Source organism: Mytilus californianus, unplaced genomic scaffold (genome assembly GCF_021869535.1).
Source record: "Mytilus californianus isolate M0D057914Y unplaced genomic scaffold, xbMytCali1.0.p SCAF_2, whole genome shotgun sequence".
NCBI classification, from domain to species: domain Eukaryota; kingdom Metazoa; phylum Mollusca; class Bivalvia; order Mytilida; family Mytilidae; genus Mytilus; species Mytilus californianus.
Genome location: NW_026262668.1, coordinates 110,030,714 through 110,056,872, shown reverse-complemented (window position 1 = coordinate 110,056,872; position 26,159 = coordinate 110,030,714). Strand labels below are relative to the sequence as shown.

At 34.1% G+C, this 26,159-nt stretch overlaps 1 protein-coding gene across 1 annotated transcript in view; it reads left to right on the top strand.

Annotated features, from left to right (window-relative positions):
* LOC127728566 (macrophage mannose receptor 1-like) overlaps positions 1-26,159 on the top strand; it is a 121,824-nt gene that overhangs the window by 69,255 nt on the left and 26,410 nt on the right. Inside the window, exons 25-33 of the mRNA XM_052236033.1 lie at positions 8,107-8,252; positions 8,648-8,841; positions 13,058-13,185; positions 17,912-18,135; positions 18,963-19,007; positions 22,316-22,494; positions 23,381-23,448; positions 23,980-24,080; positions 25,862-26,005. Coding sequence (XP_052091993.1) covers positions 8,107-8,252; positions 8,648-8,841; positions 13,058-13,185; positions 17,912-18,135; positions 18,963-19,007; positions 22,316-22,494; positions 23,381-23,448; positions 23,980-24,080; positions 25,862-26,005 — 1,229 coding nt within the window. The remainder of the gene's footprint in view (positions 1-8,106; positions 8,253-8,647; positions 8,842-13,057; positions 13,186-17,911; positions 18,136-18,962; positions 19,008-22,315; positions 22,495-23,380; positions 23,449-23,979; positions 24,081-25,861; positions 26,006-26,159) is intronic.

The following is a 26,159-nucleotide window of genomic DNA, read 5'->3' as shown; positions in this document are numbered from 1 at the left end:
ATGTTGAGCTATATTTACGAATGATGTCCTTATACCGATGATAAAATTTAGTAAATGCTTTGACTAGTTTGTGATATCGAAAACCCTGGTGTAATAATTTTTCAGTAATACATAAATTTCTCTCGTTAAAATCTAAAACATTGTTACATACACGAGCGAATCGTACAAGTTGAGATATATAAACACCGTAAGATGGTGACAAGGGAACGTCACCATCTAAAAATGGATAATTAACGATAGAAAATGAAAAATCATCTCTTTTATCATATATTTTAGTATTAAGCTTTCCGTTAATGATATAGATATCAAGATCGAGGAAAGGGCAGTGGTCATTGTTAGTATTAGCTTTATTTAAAGTAAGTTCAACAGGATAAATTTCTTTAGTATACATACTGAAGTCGTCATTCTTGAGAGCCAAAATATCATCCAAATATCTAAAAGTATTATTAAATTTGTGTATCAGATGTTGTTTCGATGGGTCTTTACTGATTTTTGTCATAAATTGTAACTCATAGCAATACAAAAAAAGGTCCGCAATAAGTGGTGCACAGTTAGTCCCCATTGGAATTCCGATAACCTGACGATATACGGAATCTCCAAAGCGAACAAAAATGTTATCTATTAAAAATTCAAGGGCATATATAGTATCAAAGCATGTCCAATTGACATAGTTTTTTTGTTTATTGCTACTAAAAAGTGACCTAAAAGAGTTTGAACATATATATTCACATTCTGACTTTTTAAATGCCCATTTAATTAGGTGTGTGAATTTTTCTTAATGAGAATGTGAGGCAATGTGGTATATAGGGTAGAAAAATCAAAACTTTGAACAGATTCAAAATCACCAATATATGCATGCAATTTATCAAGTACTTCCAACGAGTTCTTGACACTCCAAAAGTAATTAATTCCACTATTTTCGAAGGCCTTATTTGAACAATGACTGGACCCCCCCCCCCCCCCCCCCTTATAAAAAGTTCTGGATCTGCCACTGGCTTTTCATTGTTAACAAAATGATTTAAAGTCCGTGTATGTGGTATTTGACATAACTTTTGGTAACATTTTTGACGTTAAAAAAATATTTTCAAAGATAGTCCCAGTAAAAAATATATTCGAAAAAGACAAAGAATTATTGACAGTAACTGGTACTGAACCAGTATAACTCTCATTTCAAAAAGTTATGGTCCGATTACCTTTATCAACAAATTTGTTCCCATACGTAAAAATCAAATTTGAACCATTCTAATCGGACTTTTAATTTTGTTTCATTTATATGTTTCGGAGTAAAGTGTGTAGTCCATTTCGTTGAACTAGTATTCATTTTTGTTAAGGGGTCAGCTGAAGCCCGCCTCCAGGTGCGGGATTTTCTCGTTGCGTTGAACCCATTAGTGGCTCCAGCTTTGGTCGGATAGTTGTCTCTTTTACACATTCCCCGTTTCCGTAATCAATTCTATTAATATTATAAAAACGAAAACTTATGGCCAGGGATACCTGATGAGAATAGGCATAGGTACATAGGTCAGACCGTAATCGAAACTCCTTTTATATTATAAGGAACACAGACTCAGCACTGTGATTTTTTTCTAAGAATACGCACACTATTTGAGTAACAAGCACATGTGGGTTTCTTTTAAAAGTACAAAAATAAATACTGACAGAAGTATTCATTATTAAACAAAAAAATATTATCTTACATTGAGTACGTAGAAATAGAGATGTGGTATGGTTGTTAATACGACAACTATCCACCAAAGTTCAAATGAAGTGGATGTAAGTAATTAAAGGCAACTGTACATCCTTTAACAATGAGAAAAACCCATACTTTATAGTCGGCTATAAAAGGTCCTGGCATTTACCAATTCTAGATAACTCTAAAATCTAAATACATATTGTTATATACATATGCACTTTCATGGATCTACAATCTGTCGACTAATTAAGTCTCCCAAACGAAGTTTGGGAAGACTTATTGGTTTTGCTCAGTTATTATTATTATTATTATTCTTCTTCTTCTTCTTCTTCTTCCGCCACTTTTAAATTTGAACTTGTCCGCACCCGTTCTCCAAAACCGCTTGTCAGATTAACTTAGGGTTTCACAATATGTTATACTAACATGTCTAGTGGTGCAATCAGGGTTTTGTTTGTGCAATGGGGTTTATAAAGGGGTACTTTGAGGGGCAAAAAGAAAGGAGGGTTTTACTATAGAACCCTATGGGATTTTATTTTTTTAAATTTTCAAATGATTATAAATTGAAAACCGTTTGTGATAGACACAATCTTTTTAATTGAAAATGTTCTAAATGATAAAGCACATTAAATGAAATACAGGGTGAGTCCCCAGGGGTCACCCCCACCCCCTGCCATTTAAGAAAGTTCTAATAACTTGTAAGTGGTCAAGATCCCCACCCCTGAACCATATATATTCTGGTTTGTCATGCTAAGATGGTTTGAATGATATACAGGGTTAGTCCCCAGGGGTCACCCCCACCACCTGCCATTTGAGAAAGTTCTAATATCTTGTAAATGGTCAAGATCTCCACCTCTAAACCATATATATTCTGGTTTGTCATGATATAGCACATCAATGAAATACAGGGTTAGTCCCCAGGGGTCACCCCCACCCCCTGCCATTTAAGAAAGTTCTAATATCTTGTAAGTGGTCAAGATCCCCACCCCTAAACCATATATATTCTGGTTTGTCATGCTAAGATGGTTTGAATGATATACAGGGTTAGTCCCCATGGGTCATCCCGACCCCCTGCCATTTGAGAAAGTTCTAATATCTTGTAAATGGTAGAGATCCTCACCCCTAAACCATATACATTCTGGTTTGTCATGATAAAGCACATCAATGAAATACAGGGTTAGTCCCCAGGGGTTACCCCCACCCCCTGCCATTTAAGATAGTTCTAATATCTTGTTAGTGGTCAAGATCCCCACCCCTAAACCATATATATTCTGGTTTGTCATGCGAAGATGGTTTGAATGATATACAGGGTTAGTCCCCAGGGGTCACCCCCACCCCCTGCCATTTGAGAAAGTTCTAATATTTTTGTAAATGGTACAGATCCCCACCCCTAAACCATATACATTCTGGTTTGTCATGATAAAGCACATCAAATGAAATACAGGGTTAGTCCCCAGGGGTCACCCCCACCCCCTGCTATTTAAGAAAGTTCTAATATCTTGTAAATGGTTGAGATCCCAACCCCTAAACCATATATATTCTGGTTTGTCATGATAAAGCACATCAAATGAAATACAGGGTTAGTCCCCAGGGGTCACCCCCACCCCCTGCCATTAAAGAAAGTTCTAATATCTTGTAAGTGGTCAAGATCCCCACCCCTAAACCATATATATTCTGGTTTGTCATACCAAGATGGTTTGAATGATATACAGGGTTAGTCCCCAGGGGTCATCCCGACCCCCTGTCATTTGAGAAAGTTCTAATATCTTGTAAATGGTCAAGATCCCCACCCCTAAACCATATATATTCTGGTTTGTCATACCAAGATGGTTTGAATGATATACAGGGTTTGTCCCCAGGGGTCATCCCGACCTCCTGTCATTTGAGAAAGTTCTAATATCTTGTAAATGGTAGAGATCCCCACCCATAAACCATATATATTCCTGTTAATCATGTCTAGAACATTTGAATGACGTATACGGTCAGTCCCCAGGGGTTCCCCCCACCCCAAATGTTCTAATATCTTGTAAATGGTCGTGATCCCCACCCCTAAACCATATATATTCCTGTTCGTCATGTCTCAAACATTTGAATGACGTTTAGGGTCAGTCCCCAGGGGTTCCCCCCACCCCAATGTTCTTGTATCTTGTAAATGGTTGAGATCCCCACCCCTAAACCATATATATTCTGGTTTGTCATGCCAAGATGATTTGAATGATATACAGGGTTAGTCCCCAGGCATCACTAATGCATATAACTTTACTGGACCAAACCAATTTTCACAGGACTTTGTCCAATGTCAGGCGACCCTGGGAATTACGAATTAAGGGAGCTTCGTTTGGGAGACTTCGTAACATCATCCTGTTACAATCATTTCTTGTGTATCTTGGCATTGCACAAGGTCATATTTTTCTTAGACTGTTTATGACGTCTTTACACTCAATCCATTGGATGTTGGATGTGTATGATTGATAATTAAGTCTTAGATGCATGATTTTTTTTTATTAGTTGTTATTGGCTTTGAACTAGCTGTCAGTAACCGCGAGTACTATCAGATCTGTACTTAGTGTCTTTTTGTTGTTGGGATGTACAAGTACCTGTTCATATCCACTCAAACAACTAAAATAAAAAAAGTGGGGGTATACTGTTTTACCTCTGTCTATCTGTCCGTCCATCCGTCAGTCTGTCAGTCCGTCCGTCCGTCCCATGAATATTTTTCGTCACATCTTTCTCAGGAACTACATTACAAAGATTTCTGAAATTTGGTGTCAGGGTTTATATGAGTCAGCTATACAGTGTGATATGTTTTCAGATTCATCACTAAACTACTTCCTGTTTACCGAACACTTACATCATTTTACACATGACATCCAAGTTGAAAATTTTCGTCACATTTTTCTCAGGAACTACATTACAAGGATTTCTGAAATATTGTTGCAGGGTTTATATAAGTCAGCTATACCGTGTAATGCGTTTTCAGATTCATCACTCAACAACTTCCTGTTTACCGTCAAGTATTTGGGCGGGGCTATCATCAGTGAGCAGTAGCTCGTAGTTTCACTTGTTTTATATGTATTTCTATTTGTATCCATCTGATGAGTTAAGCCTTTTTCAACTGATGTTTATAGTTCGTTATAATGTTGTACTGTTGCACAACTGCCCCAGGTTAGGGGAGGGTTGGGATCCAGCTAACATGTTTAACCCCGTCACATTCTGAATGTATGTGCCTGTCCCAAGTCAGGAGCCTGTATTTCAGTGGTTGTTGTGTGTTGCTGTGTTACTTATTTGTTTTTCGTTCATATGATAGATATACTGTTCCCTGGTTCATGGTATTGGAGACACTGCCACCTTTAACATTTTAAGGTTAAATGAGTCATATGTGACAAATCAGTGTCCTTTTTTGTCTGAATTTTTGAAGGTAATCCTTTACGATATTTGACCATAGTAGAAATTTTGTAGAATCGAATTGTTAGGAAATTGTTTCTAGGCCAAAACGGGAGGAAGTGCAGGGTTTCTTTTTTTTTTTGTATCGTACCATTTACCACCATCAACGCTGAATTCAATATGGTGTGCCATTCCGCTAGCTGGGCAACCGTAGCTCTTATATGGTTTTTTGACAATTTGCGGACAACAGACTCTATGATATGTAAATTGTCAAAAATATATCACAAGAATAAGAGTTACGGTTCCATAGCTATACCTAAACATCGGCTACATCTGTAAATCTGTTATAAATAAGAGTATTTTATATGTTTCTCCAGAGAAAAAAATTATTTGAGCGCACTTTATAGCTTGCTGTTCAGTGTGAGCTAAGGCTCTGTGTTGAAGTCCGTACTTTGACATATAATTGTTTACTTTTTGGATAGAGATCTAGAGTTGTCTCATTGGCAGTGGATCATACCACATCTTTGTATTTCTCTCTCTATATATATGTCTCTGGTAAAATAGTAGTTTGTATACGACCGCAAAAAAAATTTTGTGGTCGTATATTGGTATGACGCTGGCGTCGTCGTCGTCCGGCGTTGGCGTCGTCCGAAGACACATTAGTTTTCGCACTCTAACTTTAGTTTAAGTGAATGGATCTCAATGAAATTTTACCATAAGGTTCAATACCACAAAAGGAAGGTGGGGATTGATTTTAGGGGTTATGGTACCAACAGTTAAGGAATTAGGGGCCAAAAATAAGCATTTTTGTAACTTCCAGACATAACTTGTGTGTAAGTGTATGGATCTCTCTGACATTGTACCACAAGGTTCCATATCACAAAGGGAATGCTGGGATTGATTTTGGTGGTAATTGCCTCCAAATTTTAGGAATTAGGGGCCAAAAAGGGGCAAAAAACAAGCATTTTTCTAGTTTCATGACAAAAACTTGTGTGTAAGTGTATGGATCTCTCTGACATTGTATCACAAGGTTCCATATCACAAAGGTAATGCTGGGATTGATTTTGGGGGTAATTGCCTCCAAATTTTAGGAATTAGGGGCCAAAAAGGGGCAAAAAACAAGCATTTTTCTAGTTTCATGGCAATAACTTGTGTGTAAGTGTATGGATCTTTCTGAAATTGTACTACAAGGTTCCATATCACAAAGGGAAAGCTGGAATTGAGTTTGGGGGTAATTGACCAAAAAGCTTAGGAATTAGGGGCCAAAAATAAGCATTTTTCTAGTTTCCAGACAATAACTTGTGTTCAAGTGTATGGATCTCTCTGAAATTGTACTGCAAGGTACCATACCACAAAGGGAAAGCTGGGTTTGAGTTTGGGGGTAATTGCCCTAAACGTTTAGGAATTTGGGGCCAAAAAGGGGCCAAAAAACAAGCATTTTTCTAGTTTCCAGACAATAACTTGTGTTCAAGTGTATGGATCTCTCTGAAATTGTACTGCAAGGTACCATACCACAAAGGGAAGGCTGGGATTGAGTTTGGGGTGATGAATCATGAGGGGGTTCAAAAAATTTGGGGGGGGATTTTTTTTTCTTTTTTTTCTTTAAAATTTTCCATTTTAAATTGGTTATTTCTGATTTATATATAAAAGCAAATAATAATGATATGGTTTGAATAGGTAAATTAAAAATATTTAAGTTCTTAGACCACTTTCATTCTGTGTCAGAAACCTATGCTGTGTCAAATATTTAATTACAATCCAAATTCAGTGCTGTATCAAGCTTGAATGTTGTGTCCATACTTGCCCCAACTGTTCAGGGTTCGACCTCTGCGGTCGTATCAAGCTGCGCCCAAGCGGAGCATTTTATTTTCCTTATGTTCATAGTTGTATATTATTCATTTTATTTATTTAAGATGAATGAATATTTCTTTTATTTTACCTATCGAGAAGTTTAAGTTTTATAAACACCACGCACGTGCATAAATGTAAACACAGAATTGTGTGTGTGATTGCATATAATTTCCATAATTGTCACTGTGTCAATGAAAAAGGTGTGTCATTTAATGTCAACTTCCAATCAAAGCCTGGTGACAAAGTTCACCTTCTGATATTTAAAGGATCAACTATTTGTAGCTCAGGTAAAACATGTCAACAAAAGTATCGTAACAGGTCACTGGCCTTTGTAGAAGTTCTGATTGTTTTCCAAAGTTTTAATACCACGTCACTAATTCCATCTCTTCAGTTGGATATTTCCACAGTTTCAAATCATTTAAATGTATTTTTGCTCGATTAATATCTTCATCAGTTAAATTTATTTTCATAAAATCTTGAGTGGATGCCATTGTTATAACCGATTTGTTTGCATGAGGTGCGGTCATGTGACTGATAAATGAATACTCATTACTAATTAGTGACGTATCTACCAATCTACCAATCTTTGCTATTGTGTGTCTTTTTATCTTTTCCTTTTGTCATGGTGTTGTCCTTTGACTTGTTATCTTATTTTTTATACAACAATCTATGTAGACTGTAAAAATACTGGTTGATATTTTAGATATGCATGAATACCAATATTAAATACCCTCCCTCCCTCTCCCATTGAATTTTTTAAGTCACTATCTGAAAACCAGATTTTTCATGGCCTGACATAAAAGTCAAGTCACAAATTTAAAACTTGACTCTCAAAAGTTTTAATTTTTATATAAGCTTACTCCTTCAGGTGAGTTGTACTGATTTGCTCCATTTTTTAGTTAGTGAGAATAATGGCTGCCGACCCCCAAATTGTGTTACTTATATAGACCTTTTTGTGTTAATTTGGGATTATACCTTGTTCATATTTCTTAGAGATAAAAGCAACCATCTTTCAGAACTCAGTAATGATTATACAAACTTTTATGGGAAAGTATAGCATTTCCCTTGCAGGAATGCTTTGAAATTTAAGTTTAAAGATCTTTTGAAATTACAAAAACTCCTTATATCATTTGGTTATTGAAATCTTGAAATAGTTATAGGGTACATTATATTTAATTTGCCAGGTATGTTCAGTCTTTCCTAGCCAGTTACATAGACACCAGAACAGACGTCTTTTGGATTGGACTAACAGATAAATCGACTCCAGGGACTTACAGTTGGGTACAAGGGCAAACAGACTACTTTACATTTTGGGACAACACACATACAGGTAATATCTCTGACAGGTTTTTTCTGATTTGTTTCCAGGCAATGTGAAATATGTGTATTCCATATTTTCAGAAATGCTTGTGCAAAAATTGACTTGTTTTATGAAAACTGTAGATATTCAAAATTATTACAAGTCAAATGTTCAAAATTGGTTAAAAAATCTAAAAACATTAGGAAGAAAATATGAATATTATAATCAACTATATCATATCAGATATAATGCACTTCAACCTCTGGAGCATAACCATGATTTCCAAATATACCCCTCATTCATATTCAGATCTGTAAATGTATTAATATTTAAAAATTTGATAATTTGATAAATGTAATTGTCTTAATATTTAAAGCAGTAATTGATTTGCATTGAAATGCAAAAAACTAAACTATTTACTTCAGGGAATGAAAAGAATACTTGTGTTGCCATGAGAACAACTCACCCAATTGGATTATGGGGAAATAAGCAGTGTACTGAGCTACACAACTACATTTGTGAAACACCAAGGACAGGATTCACTGCGGCCCCATCAACAATTCCACCCAATGTACCCTGTCCTACTGGTTGGAACCAGTATTCATCTTACTGTTATAAGGTATACTCTTTATTATTGGTACATACATTATTTTTGAAAGGAAGAGATGTGTACATCTGAGAAAGCATTTAATTTTTGTTCAAATGGCAATATATTACATATTTTTTACCACAGAGAGGTGCAATTCCCTCAGGTTATTGCAATTATAAATTCAGAACAGACCTCCAAAAACTAAAAGAGTTCTAAACTTCTTTTAACTTTACCATAAAGGAGGCCCCTCATGGGGGTGTCCAAGTATTCACATAATCACAAATTTTTTGCCAATATAATCACATAATCATAAATTATTTTTTTAAACAAGATAATCAAATAATTAAAAATACAGTCCTAGATTATCAAATAATCAAATAATCATGAAATATTTGGTCTTGTAATCAAATAATCACTATAAAAACGGCCAAGTATTCACATAATCAAAAACCGCACGAGAAGGCTCATAAAGGACACAATTTGCTATTAATGAAATTCATATTCTAAATGGAAATTGTGTTTCTCAGATGCTTTAACAAAATCAATTGATCATTGTCATTGTCCATTGACAAATACCAGGGTAATGCCCTTTTGCACTTAGAAATTTGTACCCCCTGCTCCAAACATGGTGTGGGAACATTGGGTGTAGGCTGGTGTACATTTGTTTGCCTTGTCCATGAAATTTTTGTTCCATTTTTCTTAGGATCTACAAATCAGACCTTCCCACAATTGGGAAACAAGCTTCATGAGACAAAGTGGCACTGTGTTGTGGATTTTGACATTCATAGCTCATCATCTTCCAGTTCACAAAATACTTATACTGTGGATTCATTTATTTTCGTGGCATCAATTTTCGTGGATAGAGAAAAAAGACATTTTGTGGGATACGTAAATTCGTGGATTGCTGTTTCAAAAATAAAAAAAAAATTTAGATACGTCAATTCGTGGATCTCTGTTTTAATAATAAAAAATAAAAGATAGAAATTCATTTAAAATGTTTGAATTGTCAAAATCCTCGCTTGGCCATTCTAGGTTAAAATGTTTATTTAAAACCTTGATTGTAAGAATGGACAAAGGCAACTGATTATTTGTTTGTTTTGTTTAAAAAATTTATAATTCCTCGCAGATAGGTATTCAAAGCCCTTCGATGTACAGCTGATTGAAAGTTATTTTCCCTAATCACGACATATTAGCAGTGATTAGAAAATTATCAAAAGTAAGAAATACGCTTACGATGTTTGCAGTCCAATCTCATAAAGTAAAGCATGCTACAACATTTACTCATCGCATAAAGTCTGATGAACATGTAAAAGGCTATTTTTTTTCTAAATTTTAAGTTTATGTTGGAAATAATTTTTTCATTTAATTTTAATGAACGATTTTTGTCTCGCCTTGACGGAGTCAAAAAGCGAGACATAGGTATGCTGTTTCCGGCGATGGCTGCGTCAACAATGTATTAGTTTGTGATTAGGTCTAGTTCATGGTGAACCACTAGTGGTAGGTCAATGATATTTGGTATGCAGTTGTATAAGCATTAGCACATCTCATTTCCATGGAGAATATTTGGCCCGGCCCCCTCAGTCATGGTTTATTTACTTTGAAACTTTTGCTTAGTTTACATGTATTAGTTTGTGATTAGATCAGTTTAAGATGAACTGCTAATGTTAAGTCAATGATATTTGGTATGCAAATTTATTGGCATTTGCAAGTATCGTTTCCATGGGGATTATATAGCCCAACCCCTGATCATGGGTCATTGACAAGGGTCCGGAAACGGTCATATTTGCCAGTCATGTCCTAAGATGAAACTATTTGTCCTAAACGAGTAATTGGGATTTAGGACAAATTTTATTTTTTTACAGAAGTAATTTCGGTCAATTCATTGACTCAATGTTTGAAATCGGATTTCTTAATCGCCATTTTGGATTTCTGATCACTTGTTTTTGTTTATAATCCTTTTCCTGTAATAAAACTGCCACTACAGTAGTTTGATAATCCTGAGGGCCCTCTTAATATCTATATCAATGCCTCCGGGAAACATTGGCTAATGATCGCTAATCACTTTTTACCTGTGGTTTTAATATTCACACCTGACAGTGATCACAAGCTCAGAATAATATCTTTAAAACATTAAAGTTCCCTGACAAGTGTATTCATTATTTATTTACTTTTCATCAAAGACAGTCATCAATTCTGATTTAAATATTAAATCCAAATTTTGATACGTAGAAAAAAGTACTATTTCATGAGTATTAACACATGCGCTTTATTTACTGTGTAATACGCATGCGTGAAATTGTCTTCAGCAAAAATATTTAATCGTAAAATGCAAATTGATCTCATTCTAAATTAAACGAGTGCAACTATTATCTGTTATATTCAAACACTTTTAAAGGTAATAAAATAAAAAAAGCAGGTGATTTCCTGTCAATTTGATAAACAAAACAAATCCCGGAAATGAATCCGGAATTATTCATACTTTAAAATATCGCAAACTTCCGGTTTTAACTTTTGTCAAATCGAAAGAAACGTAAGCAATGTCTGAGAAATTAACCATTTTGGGTCATTAAAATCATTTCAATTTTAGACTGTTGCCTTCCCTAAACTGTCCTTCATGGTAATGGTAAGACATTTACTTAGTAAATGCGGTGAAACAGCAATACAAGTTCGTCATGTTCGTTGATGCTATGAATATAGTCAAGTTGATATCGACAATTTGAAAAGGGGCATCAACTTTTCAAACATCTCAAAATGACCGAAATTGTCTGGAAAAATTTCCGGATCCTTGGTCATTGACTTTGAAACTTTTACATAGTTTACAAGTTAATGTTTGTGTTTAGGTTTGTTTAAAGGAACGACTTATAATAAGTCAATGGTATTTGGTAGACAGTTGTATTAGCATTGGCACATCTCATTCCATGGAGATTGTTTAGCATTGTACCTTCAGTCATGGTTCATCGACTTTGAATATTTGCGAAACTTACATGTTAAAGTATTGCTATTTTAATTTCAACATTTGCATTTTCAAAATTACAAAAAGGCGAGACATATCTCTGTGATAACAGTTTATGAATTTTATTTGTAAAATTTTTTATTTGTATCAATAAATGAATAAAAGGATTATAATAAATGGGTTACAAGTGTACATCACAATGTGTTCTTGTGCAAGTAAATTATCAATTTGATAAAAATTTGTTAACTGTCCAGAATAAAGGTGTGAAATTTAATGTTCCTGTCAAAAACTATATTACCTAAGGCCAATATCCTGTATTTAATCCTATTGATTTTTTAATCACCAATTAACCAAATTGTGACACGGTAATTAACAACTTGCAGTTATTTCTGATGAACTATTTTAATCAATTTAAAAAACTAAAGTAAATTCTCAATGATATTCTACAGATTTCCTCATTTATCTAACCAAAATATTTTCATAATTTATTTCAAGAACAAGTTTTATGTTACCATGTTTATTGCAAGTCGACACATAATTCTAGAATTGCACAACATAACCGGAAATAAACATCCGGCTGAATACTCATTTCTTGGAATGATTCTTCGTTGAATTCTTAAATTTGTGGTTTGCTCTGACCCAAGAAACTCTTAAAATTGGTATACCATGAATAAAAATGAATCCACAGTAGGTATGTGTTCTTACACACAATGGTCATGTAGGAAATTTACATCCATATTTTAAGGAACTCTTTATCAGAGCCTCTTGAAATTTCATACCAAGCTTCATGTGAGCATGTTTTACTGTGGTGTGTTTTCACATTCATGGCTTATCAACTTTCTGTTTAACAAAATTTTATCACAGGGGGATCATTAGTGAGCAATATATACAGTTCAACTTGTTTATACTTTTTAGTATGCACTCTGTGGACCTAGGTCCTTCTTTCATCAACTGTTCATGAAGCTATGTACATTGAAACATCCGTATATAAAGAAGTGCATATTAGTAGGGCAAAAATCCCAAAGCTATGTTCCCTTTTCACATTCACTTTTCTCATGGTATTCAGTATTGATGCATAAACTAGAATATAAATCAACACTTACATGCCTATCATTGTTGCTAAGAAAAAGAGGAAGTAGGAGGTAATTGTCTTTCTCCACATAAAATTATGTTTTATGTAATCCTCACTTATTTTACCATTGCAGACTAATGAGTTACTGTATGTACGAATGCTCTTGTTTATGTGAGTTTAAATTTTTATAAGGCCCTTTTTAACTATGCTTTACATTTCAGAAATACTCGTCATCAGCACAGAAATTAAGCTGGGAAGCATCAAGAGATTTCTGTAGAGGTCTGGGTGGTGACTTACTCAGTATTCATGATCAGAATGAATTAAACTTTGTAAAGACTAATTTACTGATGTAAGTGGATAAGTTATATAAATTTCCTCTTATCCTTCGGTTGTATTGTCTATCACCTATGTCATTTATTTGATCGGGTTTGTGTTTCTCATTATTCTAATTATCATGTAGTTTTAAGTGGATAATTGCTTATAATCTGAGACTACTATAACACAGAGATTGGTCACTCGCGATTTCGTAATAAAACAGTGTCTACTGGACTGGTAAAGTTAACTACGTTATTTTGACATAGTTTTGTATGAACAGCTAGGAACTTCAGTTTCGTATTTAACCATAGCAGACGACATATAGTCAGTGTTCCTGCTTTTATACCTAATCAGTATCGGGTATTTTTCTCTTTAAAAGGAAATAAAACAAAACAAAATAAATTAAATTGAATAAAAAAAAAAATAATCTATCCATTGCAGTTATCAGTATTCATATTCATTTATTTATTTTTTAATTATTAATAGTTTTTAACTATGCGACTCTTGAAAATGTGAATGGATCTGAATGTGTACAGATTAATCTCATTAATCTTACATTGTTTTACTTCAGGTCAGTTAATTGTATCTAATATACAAATATTTTACGTGTAAAGACAGGTAGTTTCAAAAGCATAGGAAACGAATTTTAATTTCACAGCTTGTTTGCCCAAGATACACAAAGGCTCCGTTTATTGCAGTAAACCTTTATTTTATACCTGTAAAAAAACAGGTAGGTTCAAAAGCATGCGAGATGAATTTTTGATTTCACAGCTAGGTGCCCAAGATACACAGAGGCTCCGTTTATTGTAGTAAACCTTTATTTTATACCTGTAAAAATAGGTAGGTTCAGAAGCATGCGAGATGAATTTTGATTTCACAGCTGTGTGCCCAAGATACACGAAGGCCCCTTTTATCGTAGTAAACCCTAAACACTTGATGATTATAAAAATGTCATCCGAGTATTTATTTGATTTTTTTTGTTTCAAATTAAACAGATCTTTTAAAAAACTGAAGAAAAAAAAGGATTCAATAATTTCCGATTTCGTTTTTGTCGAGCCTGCGACTTTTGTCGCAGAAAGCTCGACATAGAGATAGTGATCCAGCGGCGTTAACTAATTTCTTAAAAGCTTTATATTTTAGAAGGTGGAAGACCTGGATGCTTCATGCTTTGCATAAAGATGCCTTATGTTACGAAGTTTCCGTCTGTCACATGTCCATTGTCCTTGACCTCATTTTCATGGTTCAGTGACTACTTGAAAAAAAAGTTAAGATTTTTTGTAACGTTAATTTCTCTCTTAATATGAGTAATAGGATAAATATATTTGGTATGTGCGTACCTTGCAAGGTCCTCATGCCCGTCAGACAGTTTTCACTTGACCTCGAACTCATTTCATGGATCAGTGAACAAGGTTAAGTTTTCGTGGTCAAGACCATATCTCAGATACTATAAGCAATAGGTCTAGTATATTTGGCGTATGGAAGGACTGTAAGGTGTACATGTCCAACTGGCAGGTGTCATTTGACCTTGACCTCATTTTCATGGTTCAGTGGTTATAGGTAAGTTTTGGTCTTTTTTCTAATACTATATGCTATAAGTCAACTATATTTGGTGTATGGAAATATTTCAGTCTCGCAGGTTTTATTTGACCTTGACCTCATTTTCACGGTTCATTGCTCAGTGTAAAGTTTATGTGTTTCGATCTGTTTTTCTTAAACTATAAGCAATAGGTCAACTATATTTGTTGTATGGAAGGATTGTAAGCTGTTCATGACTGCCTGGCATGGTTCTTCTGACCTTGACCTCATTTTCACGATTCATTGGTTAATGTTTAGTTTTCTTGGTTAAGTCTGTTTCTTAGAAACTATAAGCAATAGGTCAACTATATTTAGTGTATTGAATGATTGTAAGGTGTACAAGTATTTCTAGTTTGGTTTATATGACCTTGACTTCATTTTCTTGGATCATGTTAAGTTTATGTAATAGTGGTAGTAAAGCTTTTATTTAGGACTATCAACATAATATCAATGGTTAGTAAAGAAGGCGAGACATTTCAGCTTGTGCACTCTTGTTTTCCATTAACAATACAAATTGACCTATCAGACTTCATGTTATGTAGTATGCACCTTGACTGGTGTACATGTACTTCAGGGAAACTCTAATGCAGGCAAATTGGTATTTCATATAATTACAAACTTTACATCACTGCATAGGATTATGTCTAAAGAATGCAGTTATATTATTCGGAAAACAAATTGTACATCTGAATTTAACCCACTAACAATACAAATTGACCCATCAGACCTCATGCTCTGTAATATGCACCTTGACTGGTATACATCTACTTCAGGGGAACTTTAATGCAGACAAATTGGTATTTCATATAATTACAAACTTTACACCACTGCATAGGATTATGACTATAGAATGCAGATGTGCTTTCCGGAAAACAAATTAATCATCTGAATTTTACTCATTAGCAATATAAATTGACCTTGTCTAACAGACTACTAGTTATAACACGCGGTTACTTTCAGGTTTGATTAGTAAATTCAAGTCTATAAATGCACTTACTTTATTTATTGTGCTTATAAACGAACATTTATGAACATTTCAAATCTTATTTTCATACTTACCTTAATATAGCACTCTTCAATCAGCCACATTAGTTAAAAAATTAGATATTATTTTTGCTTCCGTTTTTAACAATGGCGGATCGATGCCTTCTTGTCAATCATTCCGCGTCACCTGATCATAGACATCTTATTAATTACAATTTGACTGGTCAGTACAGGAAGTGACCAATCTCTGTGTTATAGTAGTCTCAGTTATCATTTAATTTTTTCTCTCTTTTGTTATCTGTCCTTAGATGTGTGATATTGATTTTCCTTTTGTATAGTCATGTTTTTTTCTTTTGCATTTTAAAATTGTTTTCAATAAAGAAGTTGATTTCCAGTAAAGCCTCTACCTGACACTAATAATAGTCAGAACATAATGATATCTTTATTGTTTCCAAAATTGTAATTTTTAAACCTTTTTTCATCATTGCATTTTAAAGTCATATGAAACGAGTTTCTTGTAATTTTTATATTATAAAAATTATTGAACCAATGCATGCATATACACTGAACTAAGTCCTGTATGCACGTTTTTATACGCCCGTTTACGGGACGTATTATGGTATACCGTTGACCGTCTGTCCGTCCTTCCTTCCGTCGTCAACATGTTGGACATTAACTCAAAAAAGCTTTAACCAATATGCATGAAACTTTGGTGAATTGTTTATATCTATTGACGTGAGCTCCCTTTCGTTTTTTATTAATTTCAGATTTACGGTTTCTGAGTTTTGGGGTTTTATTCATTAAAAAAGGGGGGATTTTCCAGTTTTCCGACAATAACTCAAGAATGCTTTCACCAACTAGCAAGAAATTTTGGTGAATTGTTTATATCTATTGACATGAGCTCCCTTTTGATTTTTATAAATTTTAGATTTTACGTTTCTGAGTTACAGGGTTTTATTCATAAAAAAGGGTGATTTTCCAGTTTTCAGACAATAACTAAAAAATGCTTTCAGCAGTTCTAATGAAACTTTGGTGAATTGTTTATATGTGTTGATGTAAGCTCCCTTTAGAATTTTATAAATTTTAGATTTTACATTTCTGAGTTATGGGGTTTTATTCATTAAAAAAGGGGTAATTTTCCAGTTTTTGGACAATAACTCGAAAATGCTTTCAGCAGTTCTCATGAAACTTTGGTGAATTATTTATAGCTATTGATGTAATCTCCCTATTGATTTTCATAAATTTCAAATATATTATCTACAAATAATATTTCATTCAGTGATTGTTAAATGCAAGCTAATTAACTTTCAAGTTTGTTGCCAAAGTTTACCTGATCGTGACATTGATAAACAATCAACACAGAGCACTTTGAACATGTAACAAATATGTGAATTGTTAGAGACATTATAAATTTTGTCTCACCTGTGACAAGGGGTCTGGGAAAGCGAGACATAGGGATTGCTTTTCCAACGACAACAACATCAACAATTGTTAAGTTTTCTGCTTAAGAAACTACTTGTGATAGATCATTGATATCTGGAACTACTTGTGATAGATCAATGATATTCTGTATAAAGTTGCCTTACTGTCTATACATCTCAGTTTGTTGACCATTTAGAGGCCCTGACCACTAGATCATGGTCCAGCTACTTTGAATTAATAAGCAATGTTGCTGTCCATTAGATCTTTTTTTTTGTGAATTTTATGCTGACAGGCAAGACATATCTCTGTGTCAACAGTTTATTTTATATTTTCCATGTTTTCCCATTTATTAATTAAACTTTTCCTTTACAGTTGTTAAATGATTTGTTGTATTAAATTTGTTCTTTTAGAATAGCTATTACTATTTATTTCCAGTGCATGTTTGTTTACATTCTTTCATCATGGTTTCCCCCTAGCACTTGCGCTGTGCGGTGGCTGAAATTCTAACGAGAGGTCTCGTAGTTAAGGTCATTGCATATGGGAAAATATTGGTGAATTAGTGTACAGGAAGACAATAATTCAATAGTAGTACAATAATGAAGATTTCGATAATATAAAGGATTTTCTTTTACAAGAGAGTTAACGTACACATGTTTTAATGTAAAACTCAGCCATTCAAGTGTATAAAACATATTCAATTTTTTTTTTAAATTTGAAGTTTCATATGACTTTAAGATATTGTAAAATCTTGCTTAATTTAGTTTTATTTTGCATTAAAGAGATTCCACATCTTATTGGATTGGACTGAATGATCGTGTTAATGAGACAGGATATGTTTGGAGTGATGGATCAGGGGTAGATTATACAGCCTGGGCTCCTAATGAACCTAATAATTTTAATAATGAAGACTGTGGACAGATTGTTGGCTATACAACACAGAAAGGACTTTGGAATGACAATAACTGTTTTTTGTCTCTCAACTATATCTGTAAGGTACAGAGAGGTAAGATTGTGTCCTTATCAGCTGTATATGAAAGGTGCATATAGAATAATGACATTTTTTGTTTTAGATACTGACTATCCAGCAGGCCTGTTTAGGTCAGTATGAAAAAATAAGATGTCATTATATTCTTTTTATCAGCAATTTGTCTAAACAATATATATTTCTTTTGGTAGAATATGAAATTACATGGAGTTGTTAAAAAAATTCTTTTACGTGTACAAAAATGCTCTGATATGAATGACTTAGCTCCATTTCATTGATAAATTGACATGGATAGACATGGGAACATAACATAACTGCATTGTATATGACATCCTTATATATTTAGGCATAGGCAGTAGAAACAGCCGAAAAATGTACAAACAGCAAGATACAGAGAGATATGATTGTGTCTTTAACATTTTATTTTATAAGTTCAAAAAAGAGAAATATATTAGATTTTCTTATGAACAAAAAAAAATTAAATAATATTATTTAAATAAGTATTGAGGGGCCTGATGGGTTATTTTCATTCTTCGTTATCGGCGCATTTTCGCTATCGTGATCCGTTTTTCTACAGATTTATTTTTTTTTTATATTTTCGTGATCCGTGATCATGGAAATTTATTTTCTGTGAATCGTGATTGACAAAAAAATCAACTCGTGAATCGTGATGAGACCCCCTCATCAGGCCCCTCAGTATTAGATTATTGGACATTGTTAGTGATGCAATATATCATTTTGAACAGTGTCAAATGATTAATGTTATGATCACAACTAAGTGAAGTGCATTAAGGCATTACATCACCTCTAATTTATAATTTCAATGTAATTTTATTACTTTTCAGGAACTACACTTCTAACTACAGCTGCTCCAGTGACTGGTGTAACATGTAAGTTGTTGATTATAGATTAACCATAATGTCACTACAGTATCATCATTTAAATCATTTATGCAATGGTGATGGCAACATATTGATGACTTAAATTATGATTATAAAAATAAGAAGATTTGGTTTGATTTCCAATGAGACAACTGTCCACCAGAGACAAATTGTAGTATGAACATAGTCCAGAATATGGATTTCAGTGATTAGTATATGAAACCACATTTATTTTAAGAAAAAAGACGTAAACAAATAAGAGAAAAACTTTTAAGAGATAATTCATGCAAGCCATAGATTTGTTGGAAATTTTCACATGGCCTGGGTCTTTATATTAGAATTTTATCTCGAGCGATAGTGGTCCAGGCCATGTGAAAATATTAACAAATCTTTGACTTGCATGAATTATTTCGATTCTAATAGGACAAATACAATAATTGAAAAACTGAAGCGAAGGTAAGATTGCCGTGTGTATGGCTGTTCTATTTTACCCCCTGTAAGATAAAAGCTACAAATTTCAAACAAATCTATGGCTTGCATCAATTATTTCCTAAATTACCACTAAAAAAAATGTGTTCAATCCTTTTAATTCTTAATCTAAACATTTTTTTTTTGTTGGCTACTATTTACTGTCAAATCCACAGTTAACACGTCCTAACTAAGGAGTGAGCCGCCATGTTGATGCAAAATCCATGAATGTGCGAAAGATGCAATAGAATAGAAAATGAAACAACGCCTACCTCAAAACTCAATTTTAATGTGATATTACTGTAAATTCAGAAATTATTGGGTGCATTTATTATTGCAATTTTTGAAAAATTTACAAAAATGCGAGTTTAACTATTGCAAATTTTGGAAAAGCTACATACAGATGTATGTATTTGATATCAGAATGCGAGTTTTTAGCTCACCTGGCCCGAAGGGCCAAGTGAGCTTTTCTCATCACTTGGCGTCCGGCGTCGTCCGGCGTCGGCGTTAACTTTTTACATTTTGAACTTCTTCTAGAGAACCACTGAATGGAATGAAACCAAACATGGCATGAATGTTCCTTATGAGGTGCTGACCAAGTGTTGTTACTTTGTAGCCGATCCATCATCCAAGATGGCCGCAAGCAGGGGACTTAGTTTAACATAGGACCCTATGGGAAATGCATACAAATGACTTCTTTTAGAGAACCACTGAATGGAATGAAACCAAACATGGCATGAATATTCCTTATGAGATGCTGACTATGTGTTGTTACTTTGTAGCCGATCCATCATCCAAGATGGCCTCCATCGGGGAACATAGTTTAATATAGGACCCTATGGGAAATACATACAAATGTCTTCTTTTAGAGAACCACTGAATGGAATTAAACCAAACATGGCATGAATGTTCCTTATGTGGTGCTGACCAAGTGTTGTTACTTTGTAGCCGATCCATCATCCAAGATGGCCGCCAGCGGGGGACTTAGTTTAACATAGGACCCTATGGGAAATACATAAAAATGTCTTCTTTTAGAGAACCACTGAATGGAATGGAACCAAACATGGCATGAATGTTCCTTATGAGATGCTGACCAAGTGTTGTTACTTTGCAGTCGGTCCATCATCCAAGATGGCCACCAGCGGGGGACTTAGTTTAACATAGGACCCTATGGGAAATACATACAAATGTCTTCTTTTAGAGAACCACTGAATGGAATGGAACCAAACATGGTATGAATGTTCCTTATGAGGCGTTGATCAAGTGTTGTTACTTTGCAGTCAATCCATCATCCAAGATGGCCGCCAGCGGGGGACTTAGTTTAACATAGGACCCTATGGGAAATACATACAAATGTCTTCTTTTAGAGAACCACTGAATGGAATGAAACCAAACATGGCATGAATGTTCCTTATGAGGTGCTGACCAAGTGTTGTTACTTTGCAGTCGGTCCATCATCCAAGATGGCCGACAGTGGGGGACTTAGTTTAACATAGGACCTATGGGAAATACATACAAATGTCTTCTTTTAGAGAACCACTGAATGGAATGAAACCAATCATGGCATGAATGTTCCTTATGAGATGCTGACCAAGTGTAATTACTTTGTAGCCGATCCATCATCCAAGATGGCCACCAGCGGGGGACTTAGTTTAACATAGGACCCTATGAGAAATACATACAAATGTCTTCTTTTAGAGAACCACTGAATGGAATTAAACCAAACATGGTATGAATGTTCCTTATGAAGTGCTGACTAAGTGTTGTTACTTTGCAGTCGGTCCATCATCCAAGATGGCCGACAGCGGGGGACTTAGTTTAACATAGGACCTATGGGAAATACATAAAAATGTCTTCTTTTAGAGAACCACTGAATGGAATGAAACCAAACATGGCATGAATGTTCCTTATGAGATGCTGACCAAGTGTTGTTACTTTGTAGCCGATCCATCATCCAAGATGGCCGCTAGGGGGAGGGGGCTTAGTTTAACATAGGACCCTATGGGAAATACATACAAATGTCTTCTTTTAGAGTACCACTGAATGGAATGAAACCAAACATGGCATGAATGTTCCTTATGAAGTGCTGACGAAGTGTTGCTACTTTGTTGCCGATTTACTGTTCAAGATGGCCACCAGGATATTTTATTAAATAACGGGACCAATATTAATCCAAATTTGGCCTCAATCATTATTTGGGTATCTGTTATGATTTTTATCTATCTTTACATGATTTCTAAAACCAAAGTAGAGTCAGGTGAGCAACACAGGCTCTTGAGAACCTCTAGTTATTAATGCGATACTCAAGTAGTCGCGTTATTCGCATTTATAAAAACCTTGCAATAATTTCTGAATTTACACTATCCGAATTTAGAGCGTACACGTAACACAATAATCTTCAGCTTGAGATTTTTCATTCGTATGACATCATGTATTGACATGACGTTAATGCGCCAAGATCATTCATGAAATTTCCCTGAATTTTATTTTATTTTGATTTTATAAATTTTTTAAGATCTTATGCATTAATCCTTTTTGTTGTACATTAGAATAGGAATAACGGTTTTGTAGTTTCTTTTTCAATTTCAATTTGAACACAACAAAATCCACATAGTGTTTACACATAGGTTACGATACATATGGATTTACGTGGGAGGTAAATAGTAACAGCCATTAATATGCACATCTCTGAGTCTCTGCTAAGTATAGATATATCGAGAATTTTATCACACTGTTGTTTACAGAGCGAAAGAAACACGTCATAGTAGAATTATTTTTTTGGTTCAAGTTGTGTTAGCAATATTGTAAATAATAATTAATGTGAAAGCTCTAAACTGTTTCCATTGTAGCTGCCCAGTGTGGCGCAGGTTCCTGGGAGTTGTTCAATGGAGCATGCTATATGACCAATCCCCCAAGTGGTACTAACTCATCACTATCATGGTACCAAGCCCAACAGTTTTGTTTCGCTAATAAAGCAAATTTGGCCAGTATTCATGCTCGGGATGAAAACAATCTTATAGTAGGCATGGTAAGTTAAATATAAAGCTTTTTTTTATAGCTTGAAGTAGTTGTCACCTTTTAACAGTCGGAAGTACTGAAAATCCAATATCAAAAGCCTCAACCTGTTAATCTGAGCTCATATATGCCCTCAAATTTAGAATTCATTCAAACATTTTTGTATTAGTCCTTCACTTTTCATTTGATACCTAAATTACCAAAATATGTTCTACATAGTTTGATATTTATACCTATGCGTAGGAACAATTTTCTTTTAAAATGTACTACTTTCCAGTTTGTTCTTTTTGATCGGGCCCGATTTGGTGGTGTCACATCGTACAGAGTCATTCCGAAATCGTGAGCTGAGAGTTGTTTTGCTCCATGTTGAAGGCCTCACTGTGACTTTGAGATGAAGAACAGCAATAAAAGTTCTGTTTCTTTGCTTTTTGTGTGTTTTTTTGCTGTCCATGTACTGATTTTGTGTCATGGATGGATACCCCATTAGGGTGACGTCCATTTTCACTGAACTAGTACACAATTTTATTTAGGCGCCAGCTGAGGACCACCTCCAGGTGCGGGATTTTCTCGCTGCGTTGAAGACCCATTGGTGGCCTTCGGCTAATGTGTGCTCTTTGGTCGGGTTGTTGTCTCTTTGACATATTCCCCATTTCCGTTCTCAATTTTATTAATATTTTCCTCAAATTACATACTTTTCTTGATGAGAACTGAAGTGGCCACATGAAAGCAACAGTATATTTTTATTCAATTATTCTTTGTTATAATAAATTGTTTTATTTTAAGGTGTTAGATTTTGAAAGATGTTGCTGATCTGAGAGGACTGGTTTAAGTTTTTAGGTAATTAGCAAATTTTAACGTTGACATGCACTTCATTAATAGAATTTTTTTCTTGTTTTTAGATTTCTAAGTTGAATCAAAATGAATTTTGGATTGGTCTTAATGAACTTGAAAAGCCTGGAAAATATAAGTAAGTAAATTTCAACTAGATTATTAAATGAAAATATTGTATTTTGACTTGTATAAATCACAAAACTCATTAAGAATGTGTCTTGCACATACAATTTTATTAATCCAGATAAGACTTGCAAATGAATCTAGAATAGAGAATGGATACAGAGAATGTGTCCAAGAGACAACAACCCGACCAAAGAGCAAAAAACAGACGCCAATGAACGCAATTCAACGCAGCGATAAAATCCTGTACCCTGAAGCGAGCTGGCCCTAAACAATAATGTATACTAGTTCAGCGAAAACATAAAGAAAGCTACATAAAGACTACAGAAATAGGTTTTCCCCCTTTAAAACCAGCCTGATTTATTATTTATAACATGTTTATATCATTTGAAAATAAGAAGAAAAAAAGAAACAGATCCATTGTAAACAACCTTATATAAAATTTTTTGTGGGTAAATTTTACTTTTTTGAAACACTGAAAATGTTGAAATGAGAATCCTACAGTTTACAAAAGAAAATATATTATTTGAGAATCTATTTATAGGTGGAGTGATGGCTCTATACTTGATTTTGATAGCTGGAGTGGAAACGAACCCAATGATGCATTTGGAGGTGAAAGGTGTGCAGGAATGCTTTCCTATAATGGTTAGTATATGCTAAGGAAGATAGATATGTACTGAAATTTTTTTATCAGTTTTTTTTCTAGATTTGATTGATAAAGGACATAGTTTCTAAATTTTTAATTCTGCTAATAGAGAAATCATTCAATATTTCACTTTTTTTTAAAAATTGAATAACAAAAAGATAATATATTTATGCCCCCGCCGTAGCGGAGGGGGCATTAAGTTTTACCCTTGTCCGTCTGTACGTACATCCCAAAATTGGTTTCCGTTCTCTAACTTGAGTTTGCCTCAACCAAATGTTATGAAACTTATACACAATTCTTATTACCACAAAACACAGATCAAATTTGAAGTTTGGTAGTGTCACTTTAACTGTTCTAGAGTTATGCCCCTTTATAAATGGAAAAAATGCTAAATTTTTAGTTTCCGTTCTCTAATTTAAGTTTGCCTCAACCAAATGTTATGAAACTTATACACAATGCTTATTACCACCAAATACAGATCAAGTTTGAATTTTGGTAGCATCACTCTAACCGGTCTAGAGTTATGCCCCTTTATATATGGAAAAATTACAAAATGTTTAGTTTCCGTTCTCTAACTTAAGTTTGCCTCAACCAAATGTTATGAAACTTATACACAATACTTATTACCACATAACACAGATCTAGATTGAATTTTGGTAGCATTACTCTAACTGTTCTAGAGTTATGCCCCTTTATAAATGGAAAAATTGAAAACTTTTTAGTTTCCATTTTCTAACTTAAGTTTGCCTCAACCAAATGTTATGAAACTTATACACAATGCTTATTACCACCAAATACAGATCAAGTTTGAATTTTGGTAGCATCACTCTAAATATTCTAGAGTTATGCTCCTTTATAAATTGAAAAATTACAAAATTTTTAGTTTCTGTTCTCTAACTTAAGTTTGCCTCAACCAAATGTTATGAAAATTATACACAATGCTAATTACCACAAAATACAGATCAAGATTGAATTTTGGTAGCGTCACTCTAACCGTTCTAGAGTTATGCCCCTTCATGAATGGAAAAATTGCAAAATTTTTAGTTTCCGTTCCCTTACTTAAGTTTACCTCAACCAAATTTTATGAAACATATACATTATGCTTATTACCACAAAATAAAGATCAAGTTTGAATTTTGGTGGGGTCACTTTAACCATTTTCGAGTTATGCCCCTTTATTAATGGAAAAAAATGCAAAATTTTTAGTTTCCATTCTCTAACTTAAGTTGCCTCAACCAAATGTTATGAAACTTATACACAATGCTTTTTCCCACAAAACGCAGATCAAGTTGAATTTTGGTAATGTCACTTTAATCATTATCGAGTTATGCCCCTTTATAAATCGAAAAATTGCCAAATTTTTAGTTTCCGTTCTGTAACTTAAGTTTGCCCCAACCAAACATTATGAAACCTATACATAATACTTATTACCTTAAAACTCAGATCAAGTACAAATTTGGGTAGCGTCACTTTTATTCTTGAGTTATGTCCATTTATAATGTTGTATGCAAACGGGGACATCATCTGTGTCCATGGGGACACATTCACCATTTATTTATTTTTTGTCTCAATCATAGCTAATGCCCCCCACAAACAGGAAGCAAAGAAATGAATCACAAAAATTAGTACATTTGTTTAATTCATATTGTATATATTCATATTTTTTTTTGCATACATCTTTCTTAAGGTTTGTTAAAAAATTCAAACAGCTTTTAATAGTGAGAAATGATAAGGGTAAAGTGAATTAGCAGATTATGCAGTTTTAAAATGGTTTTAATAGGGAACTGGAATGATGACAATTGCAACCAACAAATAGGATTTGTCTGCAAAAAATTAGTAGGTTCTGTTGGACCTGTTACTCCTGCACCACCACAGTTAATCTCTGGAGGTTGTTCTGTCAGTGGATTTGTCCCAGAACCATATGGTAAGTTGTACTACTGTATCATAGTTCTGTATTGTAAGATTATATGGTATGTTGTGACTTCACAGTTCTGTATTGTAAGATTTTATGGTATATTGTGATTTCATAGCTCTGTATTGTAAGATTTTATGGTATGGTGTGACTTCATAGTTCTGTA